At 42.5% G+C, this 24,639-nt stretch overlaps 1 protein-coding gene across 8 annotated transcripts in view; it reads right to left on the bottom strand.

Annotated features, from left to right (window-relative positions):
• The window catches only part of RALGAPB (Ral GTPase activating protein non-catalytic subunit beta), an 88,713-nt gene extending 76,428 nt beyond the window's left edge, over nt 1-12,285 (bottom strand). For 2 of the 8 annotated variants that reach the window (XM_036321131.1, XM_036321133.1), the window contains exons 1-3: nt 12,009-12,285; nt 4,237-4,452; nt 1,043-1,245 (exon numbers count right to left, since the gene is read on the bottom strand). In XM_036321131.1, coding sequence (XP_036177024.1) covers nt 1,043-1,245; nt 4,237-4,422 — 389 coding nt within the window. In that variant the 5' untranslated portion in view covers nt 4,423-4,452; nt 12,009-12,285. Of the gene's footprint in view, nt 1-1,042; nt 1,246-4,236; nt 4,453-11,687; nt 11,863-12,008 lie in introns of those variants that run through there. The other 6 variants (XM_036321129.1, XM_036321128.1, XM_036321126.1 and 3 more) reach the window with 4 other exon arrangements.
• Nucleotides 12,286-24,639: the final 12,354 nt, after the last annotated feature.

The following is a 24,639-nucleotide window of genomic DNA, read 5'->3' as shown; positions in this document are numbered from 1 at the left end:
AGGACAGCTAGGAGAGGGAAAGGAGGAGTAGAATGACAAAAGAGTAGGTGATAATAGGGAAGATCTTTAAGGAATGTTTAATTTATGAGTCTGACCAAAGAGCTCATGCATATTTAGTAGCAGCTAATCTGGCTAGGGGCCAGATTACAACAGGCATATCACACAAGGTAAGGAGTTTACTCTTAATCCTAGACACTAGAGTTCTTAATGGATATTTTTTCTTTTTAATTCCAATTCCCCAAAGTAACCTTTCTTCTAAATTTAAAAAGTTAAAATTTACAGAGCTTTGGATGGTTCAAAGTCCCTCACCATCTAACAGACCAAAAGCTCTAACTTTTCCAAAAGGATCTAATCCCCCTTGCTTCTTTCAAAGACAAAAAATAGCTAAAAATCTATTTTTCTTACAGAAAATCCCCACAAATGTGTAGAGAACTAATGCTTCTTCATTAATTTATATATTTCCCAAATTCTTTACAATGACATAATCTTTTAAAAGCTGGAATAAAAAATTTAAGAACAAGTAAGGCACATATCCTACATTACAATATTAAGGACTTTGCCTCAGACATGGGGAGAAATCAATAACAAACTGTCAAGATATTCTTTTGGACTACCTACTATAAATTTGCCCATAATAATGTCAAGTCTGCTTACTTCACTGTTTTCATTCTCTCTTAGGAAAGATTCATTTTAAGGTAGAATAGAAGGCTTAGTTGCTTTTAGTTTAAGTGGAAACAAAAATTATGATAGGCTAAAAGTATGTCTTTTTGAGTGGAAAGGAAAGGGTTCACAGTATTTTAATATCTAATAGCTATCAGATTTAGAAGAAAAGCCAAAAGCCTTTAAAATGGGCACACACTTAAACATATAAGCCCATCTCTCCTAACATTCATATTAATATACTCTTTAACTAAACAAGTAATGAAAGTTAACTGTTCAAAGGACTAACAATGAAATCAGTTCCTATAATACAAAAAAAGTAAAACTTATGAATATTTTACTATGATCTTGATAAAAGGCCAGATAGACAGGTATAGCTTACCTTGGTACAAAAAGATTTTGCAGGTGTTTTAGTATACTTTGAACATATAGATTTGGTTCTTTAATAACTGGCAACGGAATAGAATCTTTCGGCAACACTAAAGCCATAATCCAGTCTGTATATACATCAACACAATATTTTACAGTTTCTCCATCCAATGGAAGGGTCAGTCCATAGCAAATTACTTCCATGGTCCATTTTACCTAAAAAAAAAAAAAAGAAAGGAAAATATACATATAGAATTATCACACATTCCAATCTATATCTCAATAGACTGATTTAAAATGCTAACCTCTTTTATTGCCAAAAAACCCTCTCAATTGACAATATATTCATCTCAACACATATGTCAAACTTATTCTAAAGAATGTACCTTCCATGTATAAGGCATACTTAGACATTTCCCATGCAAAAGATTTAAGAAGAAAATAAATTACTTATTTCTAAATATTAAGCCTATATTGGCATTTACCCTTTAGACATTATTATTGTTTGCTCTGAAAATAAAGTTAAGTACAGGCAGGACATCTTGATTTTCCACAGAGATTGGAGGCAAAGAAATAGAAAACTTTTGATACTTTTCTCCACTTAATTACATGAGAGGACATGTACCATTTAGGAAATAATGTACACAAATTCAATCACATTCCATTTCCAGATTATGAAACATTAACAACAGGAAGGAAAATGAACTGCTCAACTCATATCTTGTGACTATTTTCTCTGCTAAAGAAAATAATATTTAAAATGGAAAGGTAAGAACAAACACAAATGAGAAGGTACTAAAGCTGGGTAAGATATTAACAAGGCACTTAGCTGCACTAAATGAGTTACAGCCTTCCGACCCATTTGAATCACATCCTAGAGCAGGGGTGGGCAAACTTTTTGACTCGAGGGCCACAATGGGTTCTTAAACTGGACCGGAGGGCCGGAACAAAAGCATGGATGGAGTGTTTGTGTGAACTAATATAAATTCAAAGTAAACATCATTACATAAAAGGGTACAGTCTTTTTTTTTTTTTTAGTTTTATTCATTTCAAACTGGCCGGATCCGGATCCGGCCCGCGGGCGGTAGTTTGCCCACAGCTGTCCTAGAGGCTGAAAGAACTTACCAGTAAGACTGCTGAACCATTGCTTACAGTCATGAAGAATGAATAAGGTATGATGAGAAAAAGAAAACAGCCCAATTTGCAAAAGAGGATGAAACTACATTCCAGGTACTGTAGAATGGAAAGTTTAAGTGAATTCCAGACAAAACTGGGACAAATTACTAAGCAGATGATCTGTGAGCACTTATAAAAGGGAAGCATGATCACTGGGAACCAGCCTGCTCAAAAAGAACAAGTCATGCCAGATAAGCTTCATTCCTTTTAAACAGGGTTACTATGAAGGCAGTTGACAATTGTATAATCCTGGCAGTTTATGAAGCACTTTCATAAATATCATCTAATAATCAAAATAACCCTGTGTGAGAGGGTAAACTATCCTGACTTTATAGATAAGAAAACTGGAGCTAAGCAAGATTAAGCAATTTGGCCCAAGTCACTGGTTTGGAAATGCTAGAGCTGAAAATTTGAACCCCCGTCTTCCAACTGGAAATCTGGAGTTATTCTCAACATGCCAGTAACAGCAATATCCTTTATAATAAAACCCTAATATGCAAATTGACCAAACAGTGGAATGACCAGTCGCTATGATGCACACTGACAGCCAGGGGGCAGGCGCTCAATGATGGTCAGTGCACTCCCACAGGGGGAGCACCGCTCAGGCTCATGGCTGGCGAGCTCAATGGTGGTGGCAGGAGCCTCTCCCACCTCCACAGCATCACTAAGGACCCCTTGGGGCTGTGGTCGGCAAACTGCGGCTCGTGAGCCACATGCGACTCTTTGGCCCCTTGAGTGTGGCTCTTCTACAAATACCACGTGTGGGCGCGTACATACAGCGCAATTGAAACTTCGTGGCCCATGCACAGAAGTCAGTATTTTGTGGAAGAGCCACACTCAAGGGGCCAAAGAGCCGCATGTGGTTCGCGAGCCGCAGTTTGCCGAGCTGCAGTTTGCCGACCATTGCCTTGGGGGATATCTGACTGCAGGTTTAGGTCTGCTTGTGGGGAGCAAGCCTAAGCCGGTAGTCAGACATCCCCCGAGGGGTGCCGGACTGCAAGAGGGTGCAGGCCAGGCTAAGGAACCCCTCTCTTCCCCCAGTGCATGAATGTCATGCACCAGGCCTCTAGTAACAATATAATGTAATATATAAAATAGCAATAGTCCTGACCAGGTGGCTCAGTTGGTTGGAGCATCAATTGTTGTGGGTTCAATTCCCAGTCAGGGAGCATGCCTAGGTTGTGGGTTCAATCCCCAGTTGGGGTACATATGGGAGGCAATCAATTGATGTTTCTTTCTCACATCGACATTTCTCTCTCTCTAAAAATCAATAAACATATCCTCGGGTGAGGATGCAAAATAAAAAAGCAGTAAGTATTAAAGAAGTCAGCAGTGAAAGTGTGACAAATAGGGTGGAGGGCAGAATTTAGTTGCACAAGAGAAAGAATTTTAAAAGAGGTTACAAGTCCCTCTTACCAAAGACAAAGGAGAAGATATAATTGGTGATATCTTCACATCGTAGATTAACTGTATAATTCTAGGGGACACTAGATTCAAGGGCTACTCTCTCATATTCTTTTGAGGGTGGGAAAAAGAATAAACAAGGGCTGCACCAGAGAACCCCTATCTACTCATGTCCCATCTCTTCCCAGGACAAGGCAGCAAGGGATTATAAATACACCAAGAGGAGAGTGCACCATGACAAGTGCTGGTCCTTGGAATAAATCTCTGCTAGGATAGTCTGAAGAGAGAAAAATGCTCCTCCAAAAGAAATGAAGACCTTCCAAACACACTCTGAATATAAATCTGTAGACTGTGCCTTGACTTTAAGAGAAAGGGCCTGACACTCAAGTCTCTGTCTTGGGCCTATAGCTCAAGTAGACAATTGAGTCTGACTAGTAGGAAGTCCCAGCAGCCAATGATACAACCTATTCCTTGCAACTGCCACAAACCCTGAGCCTCCATGCCACTACCCAAATAAGGTCAACATAGAGAAGTCACATTGCATTGGGCAAAAATCCATTAAAAAGATGTCAAATTCATTTAATAAAGTTATATTTTCACATAGTAGAATGAAATGAAGAAACTTACTTCTTTGTCAGTTTTTAACAAACTCTCACTACTAGCCACTGAAGAAGTTACTAAGGCCTGCCCAAGAGGATGGACAACTGCATTTGCCACCTCTCGCCCAACGCTCTCTGGATAGCTGTGCAGAACACTGGTGTGACCCTGATCATTCTGAATCACCAAATGCAGGGACCTCCACTCAGAGTACATCGTGCCGCTAAAGTACTATCCAAATGGCACCTGAAAAGACAAAATAGAATTACATGTCAAATTATACTGTTGCAAATTAATAAAAGGAAGTAAAATACATATTTACCCTACAAAGCAAGATAAAGAAGCTGCAAATATTGCCTGAAGACGACTGAGAATAAAACACATCTAAAAGTTTTGAGAAATGTCCTAAAAATAGCCTCATGGTGGGATCACATAGGAAGGCAATCCCTGAGAAGCAGCTAGCTGCCCAAACACCTCCCCAAAAGAGCCCTCCTAACAGACAGACAGTCACTGTGCAAGGTGCTAAATGATCCGATTTGGCACACTTATAGCATGAGGGAATCCTCCTCACACTATGTTCAGGATAGAAAAAGATGAAAGAATGGAGTGCCTTAAGCAGGAAACGAAGACCCAGATTTTTCAGTTAATGGTTGCCAGGTACCTAGTACATGCTGGAAACACACCCCTGTAATTTCCCATCAATGTCCTCAAATCAGACACAATATTCTTTGAGAATAATTTATTCCCTGCAGTAGAGGCACAGAAACTTCCAGTACTGGAACACCTAGAAGTCACAGTGTCCTTTAAAAAACATACTAAGAGCTCCCACTTATGAGCATTTATTACATACGACTCATGTAATCATCGAAACAACTCTATGAATATTAAGTATTATTATCTCCACTTCACGGATGAAAAAACTGAGACATGGAGAGGTTTGCTTCTTACCTGAGGCTTCAGAGCTATAATGTGGTAGAACTGGGCTTTGAACCGTATCTGCTGGGTTCCAGAGACCATGTTCGTAACCATGGCATGTTCTCTGTCTCTCCCTTTCCTATACTAGTACATTCCCCATGGCAGGTACTGCTTCTCCCTTCTCCCAAGCTATATATTCTCCATGAAATGATGTCTAAGTCTATCATACAAATGAGAAATTTTAGTCAGAGAAAACACATCTATATGAATGCAATATAAATATTACAATCATAAATGCCATATATTTATGAAGAGAATCAAGGTAGGTTAGCCCTTTCCAATTCATTTCTGTTAACTTCCACTTTCTACTTGCTCTGAAATGTTTGCCCAGCCAGCAGTGTTTAAACAAAATACATGGGTTCACTTAATCTTTAAAAAGTTCTAGACCTTAACCTAAATTTTCTTCAAACTGGAAAAGACTAGCATTGTTTAATTTTACCTTAGAAAACCTCAAGTAATATCAGTGTTTTCCAAGAGGATATGGTATTAGAGAATCATGAGCCGACAGAATGAAGGTCAAACTCCTTAGCATGAAAGATGAAGAAAAGGATGGGGAGGGTTAGACACTGCAGTGAGATATGAAAACATGACTGAAGTCAGATGATTAAGGACTTTTACTGTTATGTTAAGGATCCTATGAGTCTCCTCCCCAAATAAGGCAGTTAGCTAACAATCTGAGCTGCTAGTAAAGAAGTCTCTACCTTCAAAGCTCCAGAAGTAAATATGATAGGAGGGAGGGGAAGATGTTCCTTGCAGATCATTTAATTTTCTTCCCAACTCTACATGCACCCATTTTCTAGGTAATCTCTCTGGAGGTTTCTATTACCAGGTGACTGTGTGCTGGGTAACAGCTTATGGCTTGTAGGTATTACCGCAAAATAACATGAAGGTTTGGCCTAACTGACAAATTACCAAAATGATCAATACAGTGGTAGACACACTAAGACCGCAGGCTGACATTAATTACATCAATTGACTCAACCAATATTTATTGCATGCCTTCTATACACCAGGCACAGGGAATGTAACAATGAAGAAATATCATCCCTGTTCCCAAGGAGCTTCAAGTCTAATTACAGAGAACAATTTTTTAAAACTTTGTAAAGTAAATCTAGACATCAATTATCTCATTAAATAAACATTTTTTAAATACCTGCTATATGTCAGGTATTGTTTTTAAAGAATGTAAGTACCACTGTGTCCTGCAGATATAAACAGGACACAATGGCTGCCCAAAAGAAGGTTTCCTAGTGAGGAAGACAAGCAAAATCCATGACAACAACATAATACAATAGCATTCAACATGGTGTGATGAGGTATGAAGGCAGCAACATGCAACAGAAAAACTCAAGATCTTAATTAATAACAATGTAGCTGTGTATACTTTAAGGAATTTTCACATGTAATTTCATTTTATTCCAATAACAAGCCAAGAAAATTAAGACAGATGTTACTAGCCACTCAGTGAGGTTATAACTTGCTCAGGTCACATCAAGTAACAGTAGAGCTGGGACAAGAAAGGCCTCGAAGTCCAATGTTCTTTTCTTTTTTCTGACTCCATTCCTCACCATATCACCCTGGACAAGAAACTTGGTATTTCTTTGTCATAGTTCTCTCATTTGTAAAATAGGGAGAATAACTGCAGTACCTACCTAAAGTTACTTGGGAGAAGGATCAAATAAAACAACATAAGTCGCCCTGGCCAATATAGTTTAGTTGGTTGAGCATTGTCCCATGCACCAAAATGTCACCAGTTCAATTCCCGGTTGGGGCGCGTGTGGGAGGCAGCCAACCGGTATTTCTCTCTCACAGCAATGTTTCTCTCTCTCCTTTCCTCCCTCCCTCCCTCTCTAAAATCAATTTTTAAAAAATTGCTTTTAAATAGGCAAAAAACTTTGAGATGTACAAATACAATGTACATATTCTTAGGCATGCCTCCTTTCTCTTACAGAATGCCAAAACACTGAGTAAATGAACGAACCTTGCTGGATTTTAAGGCACTTGCGTACACTCAAGGTCATCCATATAACTTTATGACTAATAAAGGCAAAAGGTTCATAGTTCATATTTCTGTTGTAGTCCTAGTGACCCTACAAGGCAAATAATCAAGTTTAGGTAAAGAGGAATGTATTCACCTATATACCAGATTCTAACTATCAGGGATCCTATCAAACACCTGAATTACAAGACAGCCAGACAGGTTCTGCCTACATTCCTCCCTATTGTGGAAACAGGCAGTTTTTACTAGTCTATCCAAAATAAAAAATAAATGAATACCCGTTACCTTCCCCTCAACAGCACTATCACAGTTCTCATCTTTTATTTCTCAGATCTGCTCTGTCCAATACAATAGCCAATCCACATATAATTACTTAAATTTAAATTAAATTAGAAATTCAGTTCCTTAGTCACATTTCAAGTGCTCAATAGTCACATGTGGCTAGTGGCTACCATATTGGACAGTGCAAATATAGAACAGTTCCATCACTGTGGAAAGTTCTATTTGACAGAGCTGACAGGTACTATACTTTTATTTTCATTACAACATTGACTATAGACTCCTTAAGGACAGAGCTGGGTCTTATTTACCTTGGTATCCCAATTTATATAGCAAAGTACACGTGGTACAAACCAAGCACTCATTTTATATCTAACTGAATATTTCAAACACAGCAGACTACTCTGTACACTTCCCCCATCCCCAACACACACACACACACACACACACACAAAACGCACGCAAAAAACCCAACACACAAAGATATCCTCTCACATGGGAGGAATGGGTGTGGAAGGACACACTGCACCCAAAGAAAAGTGGCCTGCTTTCTAGTTCGAGATGTGCTAGAAGCCAACCATTTAAATCTTGGGCAAGTTACCTACTTTCTTCACCTATAAAAACTTATCATTAAACTCCAAGTATCTTAATTCTATAACTTTAACCACCTTACACTAAAGGAAATCATGTTGTCTATCTAAAAGGTCTTTACACATGCCAGGGAACACACCTGCTAACACTGACAGGAATCTCAAATTAAATAGATTCCATTTTTAGGTTTCAGGCTATCATGATTAGAGTCACTTTTGGTCTTTAACTGAACAAGTGAAATTTTCACCTTTATTACTTTGGAGATCAACTAGAGACTTAAACCTCAGGCTTAAAGATTAAGTTTCTTCCACATGCTGAGGCCAGAACTGGATACTCTGTCCATATCAGATCAGAGAAACAAGGGCAGGTTTGAATATAACATGAATTGTCCCATCAGCTTCTACATTAACCTTAGCCTAAAAATTGAGAAACAGTAAAAATCTGAACCAAAACAATCTTTTTATAACTTTTGCTGCAAAGAATGTCATTATATGAAATGTGTTTTTGTCACATACTTTGCCATATTTGCTATAAAAAAAATCTTTGTCTAAAAACCTCTTCATGACCTTCACACACGTACCCCTTCACTTCTATAAACTTTACATGCTTTTAAGACCAGTCAAGAACAAATACAATCTGAATTAGTGTCCAGCCTTCCTTTAAAACTTATAAATACATTGGGCAATAGTATTAAGGCATTATGCACTAAATATATACTAAGCCTGTCAACTCTGACATCAAGGTTTTAGTCTTCATCAAGGACTTCTTCTATCATCTCTTCTGGTGAATAGCATCAACTATTTCCAACAGCAATTCCGTCCAGTAGGATTTACCAAGTACCAACAAGGCAATAATCCTATTTAATAAAAGCCTAATATGCTAAGTGTCCGGTTGGCAGGTCGGCCATTCAACCAATCAAAGTGTAATATGCTAATGATATGCTAAGGCCACTCAACCGCTTGCTATGACGTGCACTGACCACCAGAGGGCAGACGCTCCAACTGGTAGGTTAGCTTGCTGCTGAGGTCCGGCTGATCAGGACTGAGCAAGACGATCTGGACACGCCCTGGAGCCTTCCCGTGGTCCCTCCCCGCTGGCCAACCTCCTGCATCCCTCCTCGGCCCCGATCATGCACCAGTGGGGTCCCGCAGCCAGGCCTGCACCCTCTCGCAATCCAGGACCCCTCAAGGGATGTTGGAAAGCCAGTTTCGACCTGATCCCACAGGCCAGACCAAGGGACCCCACTGGTGCACGAATTTGTGCACCGGGCCTCTAGTATTTAATGGATGACAACTAAGTACTATTTTGGACAAAGAGGTGGGGAACGTATGCAAAGACCTAAGGACAATAATAAGGTTTCCACTAAAGAACTGATTGCGATAAAGTCAAATATTAAAAATCAACTGCCCTTCCAGGTTGGCTCAATGGCTGAACATTGACCCATGAATCAAGAGGGCTCAATTCCCATCAGGGCATATGCCTGGGTTGCAGGCTCAATCCCCAGTAGGGGGCATGTAGGAGGCAGCCATCGATGTTTCTCCCTCGTCGATGTTTCTATCTCCCTCCCTTCTCCCTTCCCTTCTCTCTAAAATCAATAAAGCCCTAACCGGTTTGGCTCAGTGGATAGAGCGTCGGCCTGGGGACTGAAGGGTCCCAGGTTCGATTCTGGTCAAGGGCATGTACCTTGGTTGCAGGCACATCCCCAGTAAGGGGTGTGCAGGAGGCAGCTGATCGACGTTTCTCTCTCATCGATGTTTCTAACTCTCTATCCCTCTCCCTTCCTTCCTCTCTGTAAAAAATCAATAAAATACATATTTAAAAAAAAATAAAAAAATAAAATCAATAAAAACATATTTTTTAAAACAGAATCAACCAATGTTGCCCTGGTCAGGTAGCTCAGTTGTTTGGAGCATCATCTCAATGGGCCAAGGTTGCAGGTTCAATGCCCTGGCACATACAAGAGTCAACCAAATAAATGCATAAATGGGTGGAATAGTGGATCAATGTTTCTCCCCTCCACCTCTCTCTAAAAAGAAATCAATTAAAAACAAATTCAACCAACATTGATTGCACGGAGTTAATCCTACATAGTGCGTTGCCAGTGTAAGATCTAGTAGTTTATTCAACTGCTAGATGGATAACTTAATGAACCTACAGTATTTCCAAGCAAAAAGAACAAAACAATATACGTTAAGAACTACCATGCCCTAACCAGTTTGGCTCAGTGGATGGAGCATCAGCCTGCAGACTGAAGGGTCCCGGGTTCGATTCCAGCCAAGGGCATATATCTTGGTTGCGGGCACATCCCCAGTAGGAGGTGTGCAATCGGCAGCTGATCGATGTTTCTCTCCCATCAATGTTTCTAACTCTCTATCCCTCTCCCTTCTTCTCTGTAAAAAAAATCAATAAAATATATATATATTTTTAAAAAGAACTACCAAATACCTTTTGCAAAAATGGAAACACAGAAGAAACTATTTGTGGCATGAAGTCTATCACATAAAAAGGACTCAAACATTCCATTGAGTAAAATCTTTGTGAGTCTGTATGTCAAAGCACTGGGAAGAATAGAGATGGAGAACATATGGTTCAAGTTGCTCATAATCTAGAAGAGAGAGAAACACACAACACAGAAAAATAACTGGTAAATTCCAGTGTGATGATGCAAAGAGCAGATAGGAAAGACCCAAGGTGATAGGGGGTCACAGACAGAGCATCTGGAATGTTGGGAGTTACGCAGCCAGAGACGGGAAGAAAAGGATATATGCATGTGTATGAGAGAGCGTAAGTGTGCGCATTTGGGTGGAGTGGGGAGGAAGCCTGGAGGACAGTCTAGGCCGAGGAATCGCATATCAGGAGAGGACCCAGATGTTAGAGACACTAGATCTATGTGTACTGCATATTCTGGAAAGCTGCAAACAGTTTTGCATGACATGCATATACTTTAAAAGATCCAGCTAACTCAGAAATCCTGCAGAGAAATTTACTTCCCATCCCCAACAGACTTTAAACAAGGAATAGTCATCGTCGTCAGTGGGCCCAGCGAAAAGACTTGCAGATGCAATTGCATGTTTAACAAATTCCCAGGTAATTCTCCTACACACCTCAACAGAGAAACACTGAAACATCTTTCGCGATGCAGAACCACCTAGCAGTTCCCAAACTTTGCTGCACACTGAAATCATATGGGAATCTTAAAAAAAAAAAAAAAATACTGATGTCTGGCTTCACCCACCCCTTCCCCCAAATTTTGATTTAATTGCTCTAGGCATCAGGACTTCTGAAAAGCTCCCCCAGACGATTTTAACCTGCAGCAAAGTTGGAGAGACACTGACCTCGTTTTAAGAACGTGATTCTGGATTCGGACTGCTTGGGTTCAAATGACCAGCTAAGTGACCTTGGGCAAGTAAGTCACCTAACCATCCAGGGCCTCAGTTGCCTCCCCAGTAAAACGAGGATCACAATTCTATCCTAAAAGAGTTGCTGTGAAGTTAGATGCGGCGAACGCAATGGCCAGGCATACAGTACGCGCTGGACAAGGTTTAGTTGTTGATTCTCGGTATTAACGCTTCCTCATCCGAGTGTCACTGTGCACCAGGCAGCATCGTCCCCAAGGGGAGGGATCAACTCGACCAACCTTTCTGCGGGACCGAGTTCTTCGCTGGAGTTGTCCAGCTCCGCTCCAGACCCGCCCCCTGCCCCCGGCGGCCCAGAGAGCGCTTCCCCCGGCCGCGTCAGCTCCCCAGGACCAGACCGGGTTTCAACAGACCCGTCCGACGCCACCGACTCCAGGGCCAAGTTCCCCCGGACCCTGTGAGTCCCCACAAAAAAAAGATGTGCTTCCGAAGGCCGGGCACTTGAAACATCCCGGGCCGAGAAACACACTGGGCCGTCCCGGGACCGCCAGGAGGGGAGGGAAGGGGAGGTCCGGTAGCGACGGGGAGGACCGCCCGATTACCTGAGGCGACGGGCGGGGCCCGCATTGCTGGGGCGGGCGCCACCACTGCCAGCCGCACTCGGCTTTCCGCCTCACGCCTCGGGCGCCATAGGGCCGGCGTTTTCGCTGCCCCGGCCAACTGTCCTCAGGCGGTCGGTCCGTCCAGCCGTCAGCGACACTCTGAGGGCGCCTGGGGACGACGAAGGCCGGTCGGGCCGGCCGGCGGGGCTCTGCTCAGGCAACTTCCGACTGCCAGAGGCGACAGCGTCAAATAGCTCCTCCAGCCGAGTGGGCCACTGCGCGTGCGCTGCGCGCCTGGTCAGAGACTTCTGCGAGTCCTGAACGGCGGCGTCAAATAATTCCCGAGACACGGAGCCGGAAGCTGCGCGTGCGCAGCTATCCCATCTCGCCGCGCGGGGTACATTCCCTCCTCCCTTTCCGGATCCAGTGGAGGGGGAGGAGTGAAATGACGAATGCGCAGACCTCATCGGGATACTGGCGGCTGGTGCTCCACCTGCGTCCCTGTGAATCTATCCGGACTTTGCCGGTTGTAGGTGCGGACGGAATTTGGCTCTTCTCTGCAAAATTCTGGCTACCACCCAGGTTCTGAAATTTCGCATATCCCTTTGCAGCACCCTTCCTTCGTAATGTCCTTTACCTGCCGGTATAGCATTAATTATTTGCAATGCTCAATTCCAGGCCAAATGTGGGTTACAAAGATGAATCAGAGACCTGGATCAGAGCCTTTCATTAAGTAGCAGAGTCTGATATAGGCGATAAGACATTATTAATAATAATAGCAGGAGTTACCAGTTTGAGCACCTAACAATGCACCACACATCTTGTAAACAATGCCACTTTCAATAATGTGGTTTCGGCTTCAACGAAGAAAATAATAAATACCTTCAGAGAAGTACAGCTGAAGTGCTTGGAAGCGTAAAGGAGGAAATGGGCTGAGAGAGAAGCGGAGGGAGGACCTGGCCTTGAGACTGTCCTTGCTGCCCAGGGAAGAAGAGACCAGGGTGTTGAGTAGTGCTCAAGGCACAGTTGTCTCAAAAGAGCAGAGGGAAGCAAGGAGGATATCGACTCCTCCTCCTTACCTTCAATTAGAAGAGAGGAGGAAGGAGTGACAAGGGAACTGTTATACTCCTAAAAAGGATAGAGGAGAAGTGTGTTTTTTCAAGATTTTGCATCAGGAAAATGGCTAGAGGAGGGAAGAAGAACAAGGAGTAAAAATGTTCCAGGGCAGGAGCAGGGCTATATCCAGAACATTTTGTGGATCAAAGCAATGCATTTCAATTAAACATCATGTCACAAATATCTTAAGAAGCTCATTCAGTATCAATTCCAACCACTATCTCTGGCCTTCCCAAACTACAGAGGCTGAAAAGCAAACACACAATTCCGAAACTCCCTAGCAGCTGAGGGTGGCAATGAGACAAAATCTGGCCAATAAGATGTAGGCAGAAGTCTCAAGGGAGAACTTCCCTTCCAGGATGAAAAGGAAGTTTTAGAGACGTTTGTGACCTTCACCTTTCTCCTACTTCATGCTTGGAACTAAGACACAACACCTGGAGGTGTGGCAGCCCTCTTGACACAATGTGGAGGACTATGCTAAGAGGTGGAACAGAAAGACAAAAGAAGCCCGGTTCTTTAAGATATATTCAAGTGGCTGTACAATTCCTGGATTGCCTTCCTGTTTTTTGAGGGGGAAAAGTGGGGGAAATCTTTAGACCATAGTTTGTTGAGTCTTCTGTTACTTTCAACCAGATGCATTCCTAACATAATAAATGTTGAACACCTTGTGAAGAAGAGACTGTTCCAAGGTATGACTACTACCTGACCCAGGAGCCAAAAGGGGGAGATTGTGTCCCTCAAACCCCTCTCCCTTGGAGACTGATTGTAATGGATGTTCATTCTTACATAAACCAAGAGTGAACCCCTCCCCTGCCTCCTTATATGCCGGTTCCTGGAACAGGCTGCTGTCCTGACCTGATCGAGCATGTAATTTCCCATACTTGGTAGCATTCACGTATTAGTACCCAGTGACAATCCCACCTTGTCCTATATAATTCTTTGCGCCTGCCAAGCAGCTCGGGGATCCATTTTGTCTGCAGACACCCAAGATGTGCCTCAGATGTAAGTTTCCCTTAATAAACTCTATTAATTATCAGACTGAAGTGGCCAGCTTCCTGCAGTCTTTTCCTGCCCTCTGTTTACAGAGGTAGATTTTTATCCTCAAGGCCTTTCCCTTAGTCTTCCCATACTAACACACCTATAATATATCAGATAGGTAAGGGGCTGGTGATGGGGCTGACAAATTGGAAGAGCCGCGGGCAATGGAAATTGGAAAAGTGACAGAGGACTCGGAAGTTATTTCATCTTGGGGAGAATATGCAAATACATCTATCTCACACCTGGTTACTTTAATTCATTCCTGAAAATTCTGCCTCTAAGTGCAAAACTGTTAAATGAAAAAAAAAAATATATATATATATATATTTTTTTTTTTTTTTCATTCATGTTAATGGGAAAAAAATGTGTTCAGTTCCAACCCAAGACACCTAAGTATTTTTAACAGAAAACTATATCAATGAAACAAAGCAAACAAAAAATTATATAAGCAATAAATAATTTTAAATTAAGAATATGGCTTTTACATAAAATGTATAGTATAAGGACTTGTACTGGCCAGGAAGATAAGATTTAATATTAGTGGGGGTTGGTAGAGGAAAGGTGCAAGCTAGTCATGCTTTAAAGGTGATATTATTTGTATTTCTGCACCTTTTTCTTTACCAATTAAAATTTTTTTATTTAAAAAAAAATTTTTATAGCTTCACTTAAACCAACATAAAAATAAAGTTGCACACACACACACACACACACACACACACACACCTTAGGGAAAATTAAAGACTAAATATCAGAATTCTTTGAAACGTAGGTAAAGAGTGCATATATAATAGACTGAAGAGATAGGAAATGTTATACAGAGTAAAATATTATGGATTCTCCAAACACAGTACACAATTCTAATTTGTTCCACATCATAATTATAACTAGAAACATGGGACATATTGGGGGAGTGTCTTCGTTTGAAACTATAATATCAAAATATCACTTTATATTGTGTACTATTACTATGTATTAAAAGGCATTACACTCAAGGAAAAAAATAAAGCAGTTGTATTAATCCTTTGTGGCATATTTTTTCCCCCAAAGTTGGTCACACCAATCTATATAACCCATCCCACAGTTCTTTTTACAATGTAACCAACATTCACCCTGGCCCGTGTGGCTCTGTTGGTTGCAGTATCCTCCTGGGCACCCAAGGGTCTCGGGTTCCATCCCATGTTGGGCGGCGGGGTGTGTACAGGAGGCAACCGATCAACGTTTCTCTCTCACATCAATGTTTCTCTTTCCCTCTTCCTCTCTCTCTAAAATCAATTTTTTAAAAATAAATAAAATAAAACAATGTAACCAACACTTTTCCTACTGAGAGTTGGGGCCCTTGTTCCCTCCCCTAGAATCTAGTTGGGGACTATGACTGTTCTGGCCAATAGGAAAGAAGTAATGCTATTTGACCTCCAGAGCTAAGTCATAAAGAGGATATGGCTTTCACCTCGCTTACCCCCTTTTGCAAGGCTCACCCTTGAAACCCAGCCACCATGTTGGGAGGAAGCCCAGGACACATGAAGAGACCATGTGGAGGTGTGCCAGCTGACAGCCTGCGTTAAGGTCTCAGCTGATAACATCAATGGCCAGACATGTGAATGAGGAAGGCTTCAGATGATTCCAGTCCCCAATCTTCAAGCCACCCCACCTGTCACTGAGCAGAACAGAGACAAGCTAAACCTGTTGAGCCCAGCCCTAATAGCAGACTCATGAGCAAAACAAATATTGTCATTGTTTTAAGCCACTAAGTTTGGGGGTAAATTGTTTATAATCATAGTAATTGAACTTTCAACAGCCATAATTGAGAACAATTGTTAGCTGAACAGCTATATGAGAGGGATATCATCTATATCTAGTTTTTTCCCTCTTTGATTCCCCCCACCATTTTTTTTTTTTTATCATGCAGAACTAACATGGGGTAGATAATGAGTGGGAAGACCCACTTCTCTTTCTCCTGAACCTAACACAATACTGGCACAGTGTAGGTGCTCAGTGAACATTTGTTTGATGGTTGGGTGGATGAATGGATGAATGGATAGATGGAACATTCATTGGCTCAGCATTGAACCCACTTCATTGCTGCTACTGTTAAATCTTAGTGAATAATATCCAGTAGCTAGTGGTAGTACTGTCATTAGAACTAGGTAAGTGGCCCCCTGCCCAGAGCCTGTGCCTTAAAGAGTATTGCACTTTGGATTGGTATATCTCAAAATGTTCTAAGTGCCCTCCAAAGCCAACAATGCCATCTTGGTAGGGAGTGCCAAGTCCAGACCAAGCCCCATGTGGGTCTTGTTAGCCAGCAATTTGTACCTCAGAATTTTATAAGTCTCACTCCAGTGGTTGGTACTGGCCAGAGGTAGAAGTGCCATCTAGATAGGATGAACCTGTCCCAGACCAAGGCCATTCCTGGTGAGCCTCATTCTCCATTTCTTTTCTTTGGAGAGTTGTTCAACTCTCTATGTTACCTCCAGCCTTCTCTCACTTATGTGGGGTAGACCAGATACCCTAAGAAGCTCCAGGACTCATGCCTATGGAATCATCCTGGAGTCTTAAGACCAGCTCTGGTTCTAGGAGGACAGCCTGGCAAGGAACTCACTCTAGCTAGCCAGTGCAGTATTTCTTTCACCAGCTTGTGTGAAATTGGACTGCCAAAATGGTGTTTACATACTGATTTTGGTGACTCTCATGCACATTGAAACCAGGGTGAGTTTAAGGCTCTGAGCTACCAATAGTCTACTACAGACACTTGGACTTGAGCTGCACAGTGCCACTCTAGCCAGGATAATGTGGGAGAGGGCAGCAAACATCTTTTACTCCATGTACTCCATAGTTCTTTCCCCAGCTGGCCCCCAGGGCGGTCACTTCACCTCCTTTGGCAAGAGTGGCCTTGCCAATCTTCTCCAAGGACTTTTAAGACATTGTTCAGCAATGCCAGTGTCCTCTTCCTACTGATGTAATTTCTTATCTCCAATCAATTCGATAACATGGTGTTCTCAACCGTCTTAAGCCACAGAGAACAAGGGATAGGAATATCTTGTATGAATAGGACTGTTCTTATCACTTTCACTCTGCTCATGCACCCCTTTCCTGTGCTCCCCACTGCTGGTGCTATGTGGAAGGCAGGAGTGTGTTCAACATTGAAAGCAATCTTATTTTATTTTTATTTTTTAAAATATATTTTCATTGATTTCAGAAAGGAAGAGAGAGGGAGAGATAGAAACATCGATCGGCTGCCTCCTGCACGCTCCCTACTGGGGATCGAGCTCACAATGCAGGCATGTGTCCCGACCAGGAATCGAACCCTGGACCTCTTGGTCCATGGGACAACACTCAATCCACTGAGCCACTCCAGCCAGGCAAAGCAACCCTATTTTAGAAATGCAGTGATTATGAGCTAGAGAGTTCAAGATATGATTGGAAGATATATTGGTATATGTTTATGAAACAATAGTTGAAATGGTAAATTTAACATGACCAGAAAATAATCACTCACATTTTCCTGCATACTCTAGGTAAGATTTATAATATCTTACCTAGATATTACCTAGATGAGATAAGTTCTCATCAATGAGGAACAGTAAAAATCTTTGAGTCATTGGAAACCAGTATAAAGGGACTATCACCAATGGATGATGAAGCATCATAAGTAAGAAGGGCACATTTTACAATTAAAAAAATAAAGAAGAGACCAGCTGGTGTGGCTCAGTGGTTGGTTGTCAACCTATGAACCAGGAGATTACCGTTTGATTCCTGGTCAGGGCACATGTCCAGGTTGCAGGCTCAGGCTCAGTCCCCAGCAGGGGGTATGCAGGAGGCAGCGGATCAATGATTCTCTCTCATTATTGATATTTCTGTCTCTCTTTCCCTCTCACTTCCTCTCTGAAATCAATAAAAATATACTCCCTTTATCCCATAATAATAGTAGCAATTGATGAATGTAATTTGTCCCATAATAATAATAGCAAAAGAAAATAAATATAGAACGCAACATTTATTATCAAAAAACTAGATTAAATTAAACAATAAATTAAAAATAGTACTCCTAATTTTTATTTTGAGTGTTCAGATAGTTTCTGGATTTCTCAATAATTTCGTTACTGCATTTTAAACTTGTAGGTAGGATCCCTTGGCTGCGAAGCTTTGCTTTCCCTATATGCGTGAGCTTAAAATTATTGGAGCCATTGTTCATCATTGCTTCCAGCATAACTTGTTGAAGTGGCAGAAACGTATTATCCAGTATTTCGGGAGAAATATTATCAAAGGCTAATATGGTGCCTCTTCTGCTAAGAGGAATATGTCTAAGTTTTCCAAGTTTTCCTCCATAATCTTTGCATTTACATCCACAGTTTTGTTTTTTCAAAGAATCAACATTAGCATAAGATTCTCCTTGACAATTATTTTTGGAAGCACATTTCCAAATTCTTAATATGGTCATTCTGTTGCACTTAAATTGTTTTGCAGCTAACGTAATTGCACCTTTCTGCAACTTTTCCCTTTTTTTTGATGCATCGAGAACTAGACAATCGCAGCTCGATCTTTGCTTGAAAACTCTCTTTTTTTCATCTTACTTTTACAATGGGTTGATATTCAACTAAAATAAAACAATTGATTGCGATCGGCGGATGAAATTAGAAAAATAGTTATAATTTGTAATAATTAGATTAACCTAAAAATTGAAAGATGTGTCAAAACAAATGACAGATGTCATGAAACATTGATTTTGATTGAAGGCTTCGCAATTTTGCGCTACAACATAACTTACAGCTGCATTCGCCAATAATTCCCGTTTAAATATTCACTTGCTACTATTATTATGGGACAGAGGGAGTATTTTTTTTAAAAAGAAGAGATTGTTTCTAGACTTGAACAGGAAGAGATGGTGCCTGGGTACTACCAAGAATCTTCATGTACAATGCTAGGACAGTAAATGAAGTCCTAGTACTTCTTCTCTACTCATCATTCTAAATCTCCATTGATAAATCGCTATACTCCACATGGGCTCATGAATTTTGTAATACACCTTTAAGCAAATTGTTTATATATAGACATGGGAAAAACATTTTCCCAAGGCCTTGCACATACTAGGACTGTCTTGCCCACCGTCATAATATGGTACAGATGAACATTCAATAAATAATAACAGAAATCAATAATTTAACAATGAATCAGGGCATCTGCTACAGCAAGAGTTTTCGTATGTCACGCTCTTTCACCTTTACCACATTCCTCTAAAGGAGTCAGCTGAGGCCCAGAGAAGTTGAAACTTATCTCCCGAGTCTCACGGCTTAGTTGGACCAGGTCTTTGTGACTCTGAAGCCAGCGGTCTCACACCCACTCCAGACTGCGGCCCTAATCCTTAGTGTTGTACGCCATCCACACTGGCCCTCTTGGAGCTCCTCCCTGCATCCCTCATACTGCTTTTGTACATGGGCCACGCCTCCTTTGCTCAGTTCATTCTACTTCGTCGGGGAGACCTTCTCTGACCTCCCAAGAGGTCAAGTGTCCCTGTGCAGTCTCTGTACCCTTTCATTTGTCCATTTTAATGATTTCTTCACTTGTGGATTACTTGATTACCATAACAAGACAATAAGATAACTGTCTATGTTTACTGGTGTGTGTTCCCAGTGCTCAGCACAGAAGCTGGCACTGAGCAGGTGCTCAGTAAACAAGCAGCGACTGAATGAAAACAACTCTGGGCACACTAAGGTTAACTCCAGTAGGTGGGGGCTTAACTCCAGTGGAGAAGCAGTAGGAACTTGGCACCCTGCCTCCAGAAGGCTTTGTAATGCGATGCAGGGCTCCATCTGGCACACCTGATATCTGCCTGGCCCTCTCTGCCAAATGGGCAAGAGGGATACCCGAGAGTGGGGACCCAGACTGGAGCAGCTTCTTCAAGCCCTGACAAGGTGAAGCAACCTTCCTGTAAAGGAGGCATCCCCACAACACTCTTGCTCAATGGAATTAGCCTTCAACCCTTAGGATGTCATCTAGATCTCTGACATCCAACAAGGTAGCTGCAAGCCACATGTGGCTACTGTGCATTTGAAATGCGGTTAGTCTAAACTGAGATGTGCTAGAAGCATAAAATGTACACCAGATTTCAAAGACTTCATTCGGGAGAAAAAAATGTAAACTATCTCATTAATAATTTTTATATTGATTAGGTGATGAAATGACAATTTTTTGATGTAGTGAATTAAACTTATTGCTAAAATGTATTTCATCTGCTTTTTATTTCTTCAATGTGGCCACCAGACATATATTCAATTGCGTAGGTGGTTGCACTGTGTTTCTATTGGACTGTTTAGACCGAGGCCCCTCCTCTGCTTTGTTCAGAGCTACATGCCCAGTTTAGAGCAAGATCCAGCTACTTGGGGTGTAGAATGACAGAATTTATGATCTATGCACTTGTCAACACAGTGCCTAACAAATATTTTTTGAATGGACAAATGAACCTCCATTCTTCCAGCTCTCTCTTCTCTTAGCTTAATTCTGCTAAGTCCCACCTCTGGCAGGCACCAATTTTCTTTTTGTTGTTGTTGTTTTTTGTTAATCCTCACCAGAGGACGTTGATTTTTTTTTTTGATTTTTTTTATTTTAGAGAGAGTGGAAGGGAGAGGGAGTGACAGAGAGAGAAATATCGATGTGAAAGAGACACATGGATTGGTTGCCTCCCGCATGTGCCCCAACCGGGGCCCGGGATTGAGCCTGCAACCGAGATACATGCCCTTGACTAGAATTGAACCCAGGACCTTTCAGTCCACAGGCTGATGCTCTATCCATTGAGCCAAACAGCTAGAGCCACTAATTTTCTGATGGGATTGTGACTCTTTTTGCCCCTAATCTTGGTTCTTGGGCCACTTCAGAAATACCTTGTGGAGGTTTCCTCAAGTTCAGAAGACCCAGGATGACTCCCAGGACAGACACAACAGTAATGAGAGAGACACTTGGTATTTTGGTGTTGGCTGAAACAGGCCTGTTGTCTCTGTGTCAGGTTCACAAGTTCAATCCTCAAGACTGTTGATTTAGATGGGGACTATCTTAGGAAAACTGGATAATGGGCAATACTTGGAAGCAGATGGAGGGAATAGTAAAATATCCCAATTCCCAGTTTTCTAATACAAACAAGCATCTGACAGCCTGGTATACTCATGCTATTTATGAAATCAGCCTGCAACATTTTTCACTATTTAATATGCCAGGAAATGGAAAACCAGCTGAGTCACTCATTAGAAGTGAGACAGGTCCCTTCACTTCTCTGAGCCTTGGTTTCCACATTTATGAAATGGAGGGTAATTAAATCTACTTCACTGGGTTATTGTGAAGATTATATTAAGTAATCCTATATAATAAAGAGCTAATTAGACCGGATGGCGGAATGACCTTCCGGAACGACCAGTGGGCAGGGCTGTGGGACTGCCAGGCAGCCGAAGCTGCGAGGGCTGAGAACCTTGCATGAATTTTATGCATCAGGCCTCTAGTTATATATAAGAGTTTACTTAGTTTACAATGTATGGCATTTAATAAAAGTTTGACCAATGGTAGCAATGCCTAACACCAGCCCCACTGAGATGTCTGCAAATTAGCAAAAACTATTCATGGTATCACATTAACAGATGAGTCTGTCAAAATGACATTATATATTTGTTCTCATTTTAACTATCAACTAGCTAGACATGCTCATCAAATAAAAATAGATGACATTTATGGAACATTCAGTATAAGACAGGTACTGTGTTATGCATTTAATGTGCGTCATTTTATTTAATCCTTACTATTTGGGGTAGGTGCTATTCTGATGGTCAAATCAGAGAGCCAGAAGCTCAGGTTCAAAGAGGCAAAAGAACGTGCCCCCAGGCTTCATAGCAGTTAAGGGACATCAGAATTCTACAGGCTCTTCATGATTTCACTAGGCTGCTTCCCAGTGCTGGCAGAGTTAGGTATCCTGGTGGCATGGCAGTTGTAGTCATGGGCAGAGAGAGACCTTGGCGAGCTATTCCTGGTGCACACCATCAAGGCCACCATTGGCTTTATTCCTCATTCTTAAAGGCTGATTGAGCTCCTCGCATGTGTAAGTAGCTGTGTGGGTAAGTAACACCCTTTAGGCTGTTATGAGCAGACTCATTTAGTTCCCTCTAATAATGGCACAATTGTGGTGAGCGTGAGATCTCATAAAGAAAAGGAAGACAGGAATTTTGGTCATGTGGCCATGCCTTATCAAAATGCAAGAAAACCTGAACCCCAGGCCTCGTGGCAAGTCTGAGTGCTGCTCATAGCCAGGGCTAGCAGAGCATTAACGCGGTCCAGAAATTGGAATGTCATCCTCCCCTATAAATGGTTCTCTCGCCTGCAACAGGAGCTCCATGCTCTGCACTTCTGGACTCTGCTACTAAAAGCACTCAATTCCTGTCTCTTTCTGTGTCTGGCCCTATTACTCAGGCTCTTGGCATACTCAGAACTACCCAAAAGGAAAACCTGCCTGGCTTGTTTATCGCTGCTCTTGTCCTAGACCAAGGTCATGGGTTAGGCCTGCTCTTAGGTAACGGCTTCCCCAGCCTACTGAGCTATGGATGGAGGGAAAGGAGGATGAGGGGGCTGCAACTGACAGGTATAGAACCTGACCTCCAGACATGCACAGCCTGGTGTGACTAGCTAATCCCAACTCAATTGGGCTGTCAGACTCACCACATGGCAGACATTCATCACCAGGTGCAGCACTGCGGTGGCCTCCGAGGCCTCTGGTGCTCCCTCCCCCCGGCCCCTCTCACCACCACCCCAGTTCCCCGGGCTGGTATCCCAGAGGAAAGCTTCCTGCCATCACAGTCCAAGCTGTGATGAAGGCTGCACAGGCTGCAGTAAACGCCCAGAGGTGAGAGTCCCTCACTTTACTCAGATCACACACCTCCCAGCATTCACTTAAAACACTGCTCCTCCAGGCCCACAGACTTCCTGTCTTGCTTTTCTGCTTTATTATATTTTCCTTAGCCCTCTGTAGCATATTATGTGTATGGTACGTCTCCGTCTCTAAAATGTAAGCACCATGAAGACAGGGATTGGCTCTTCTGCCTTTTGTTTACCAGTTCCTAGAATTGTGCCTGCACATAACTGAGACGTGGTAGGAATGAAAGGAGGGGCAGGGAATCCAGGCTGGGTGGTTCAGCCAGGAAAGAATTCCTGAAGGAAGTGACACAAGCTGAGTCAGGCCAGCGTCTGCAATGGAGGATGCATTGTAGGCACACAGGCCAGGAAGAGGAGAGCCTGTCTAGGAGCCTGACGAGGTGGAGTGGCTGGGCCCACGGTACTTGTGGGGAGCGATGTGTGAGATGAGGGTGGGTAGGCAGAGCTCAGGCAGGGAGGAGAGCCCTGCACGGCTTCCCTGGAGACTTGCTGGGGCTGAGGGTCAGGAAGGGCGAGGGAGGCAGAGGGCAGCGGAGAGCTATAGGATTGAGGTGGAAGGTCAAGAAAATCCTGAGAGAATAAACAGAATAAAAGGGAAGGGGATGGGCCCGGCCGGCATGGCTCAGTGGTTGAGACTTGACCTATGAACTAAAGGTCACGGTTCGATTCCCAGTCAGGGCACATGCCCAGGTTGCAGGCTTGATCCCCAGTGTGGGGCGTGCAAGAGTCAGCCAATTGATGATTCTCTCATCATTGATGTTTCTATCTCTCTCTCCCTCTCCCTTCCTTTCTGAAATTAATAAAAAAAATATTTTTAAAAGGGAGGGGAATGGGGTGCAGACACTGCTACTTGAAAACTGAATGGAAGCTGCTTCACAATAAAAGGGGATGGTTAGTGTCAAACAAAGAGGCAACAACCAACAACAAAACTTCACTGAAAAGGACCTCTGGCCAAGCTGGGGGAAATGTGGTCACTTTCCACTAGAGGACTAAGGCCATGGCTGGATGAAACTGATGCAGAGGATTGGAGTAGGTGGGGATCTTTAAGAGAGCAAATGGTTGAGTCGGAAGTAAGGAGGGGTAGGGCAGAAATAAGGACCTCAGCTGAACCAGTGGAAGAGTAGACCCTCTGGACCAGGGGTGGGCAAACTTTTTGACTCGAGGGCCACAATGGGTTCTTAAACTGGACCGGAGGGCCGGAACAAAAGCATGGATGGAGTGTTTGTGTGAACTAATACAAATTCAAAGTAAACATCATTACATAAAAGGGTACGGTCTTTTTTTTTTTTTTTAGTTTTATTAATTTCAAATGGGCCGGATCCGGCCCGCGGGCCGTAGTTTGCCCACGGCTGCCCTAGACGCCAAGAAGGCCTCCCACTGACAGAGTCCACCAAGGTCCTGAATTCACAAAGACAGGCCTGACCACGTAGCTTCCACCTCAGCCCAGTCAAGGTGATTTCTGTTTCAATGGATGGAATAGACAGACAATCAACTCCCCGCTTCCCATGGCCTTTGGGGGAGGTCCTCTGTGTAGACTGTACCTGAAAAATGAGGACAGAGTAACGCATATCCACAGGGT

This window comes from Myotis myotis, unplaced genomic scaffold, assembly GCF_014108235.1.
Source record: "Myotis myotis isolate mMyoMyo1 unplaced genomic scaffold, mMyoMyo1.p scaffold_m19_p_9, whole genome shotgun sequence".
Lineage (NCBI taxonomy): Eukaryota > Metazoa > Chordata > Mammalia > Chiroptera > Vespertilionidae > Myotis > Myotis myotis.
This window is presented reverse-complemented; position numbering and strand designations above follow the sequence as displayed.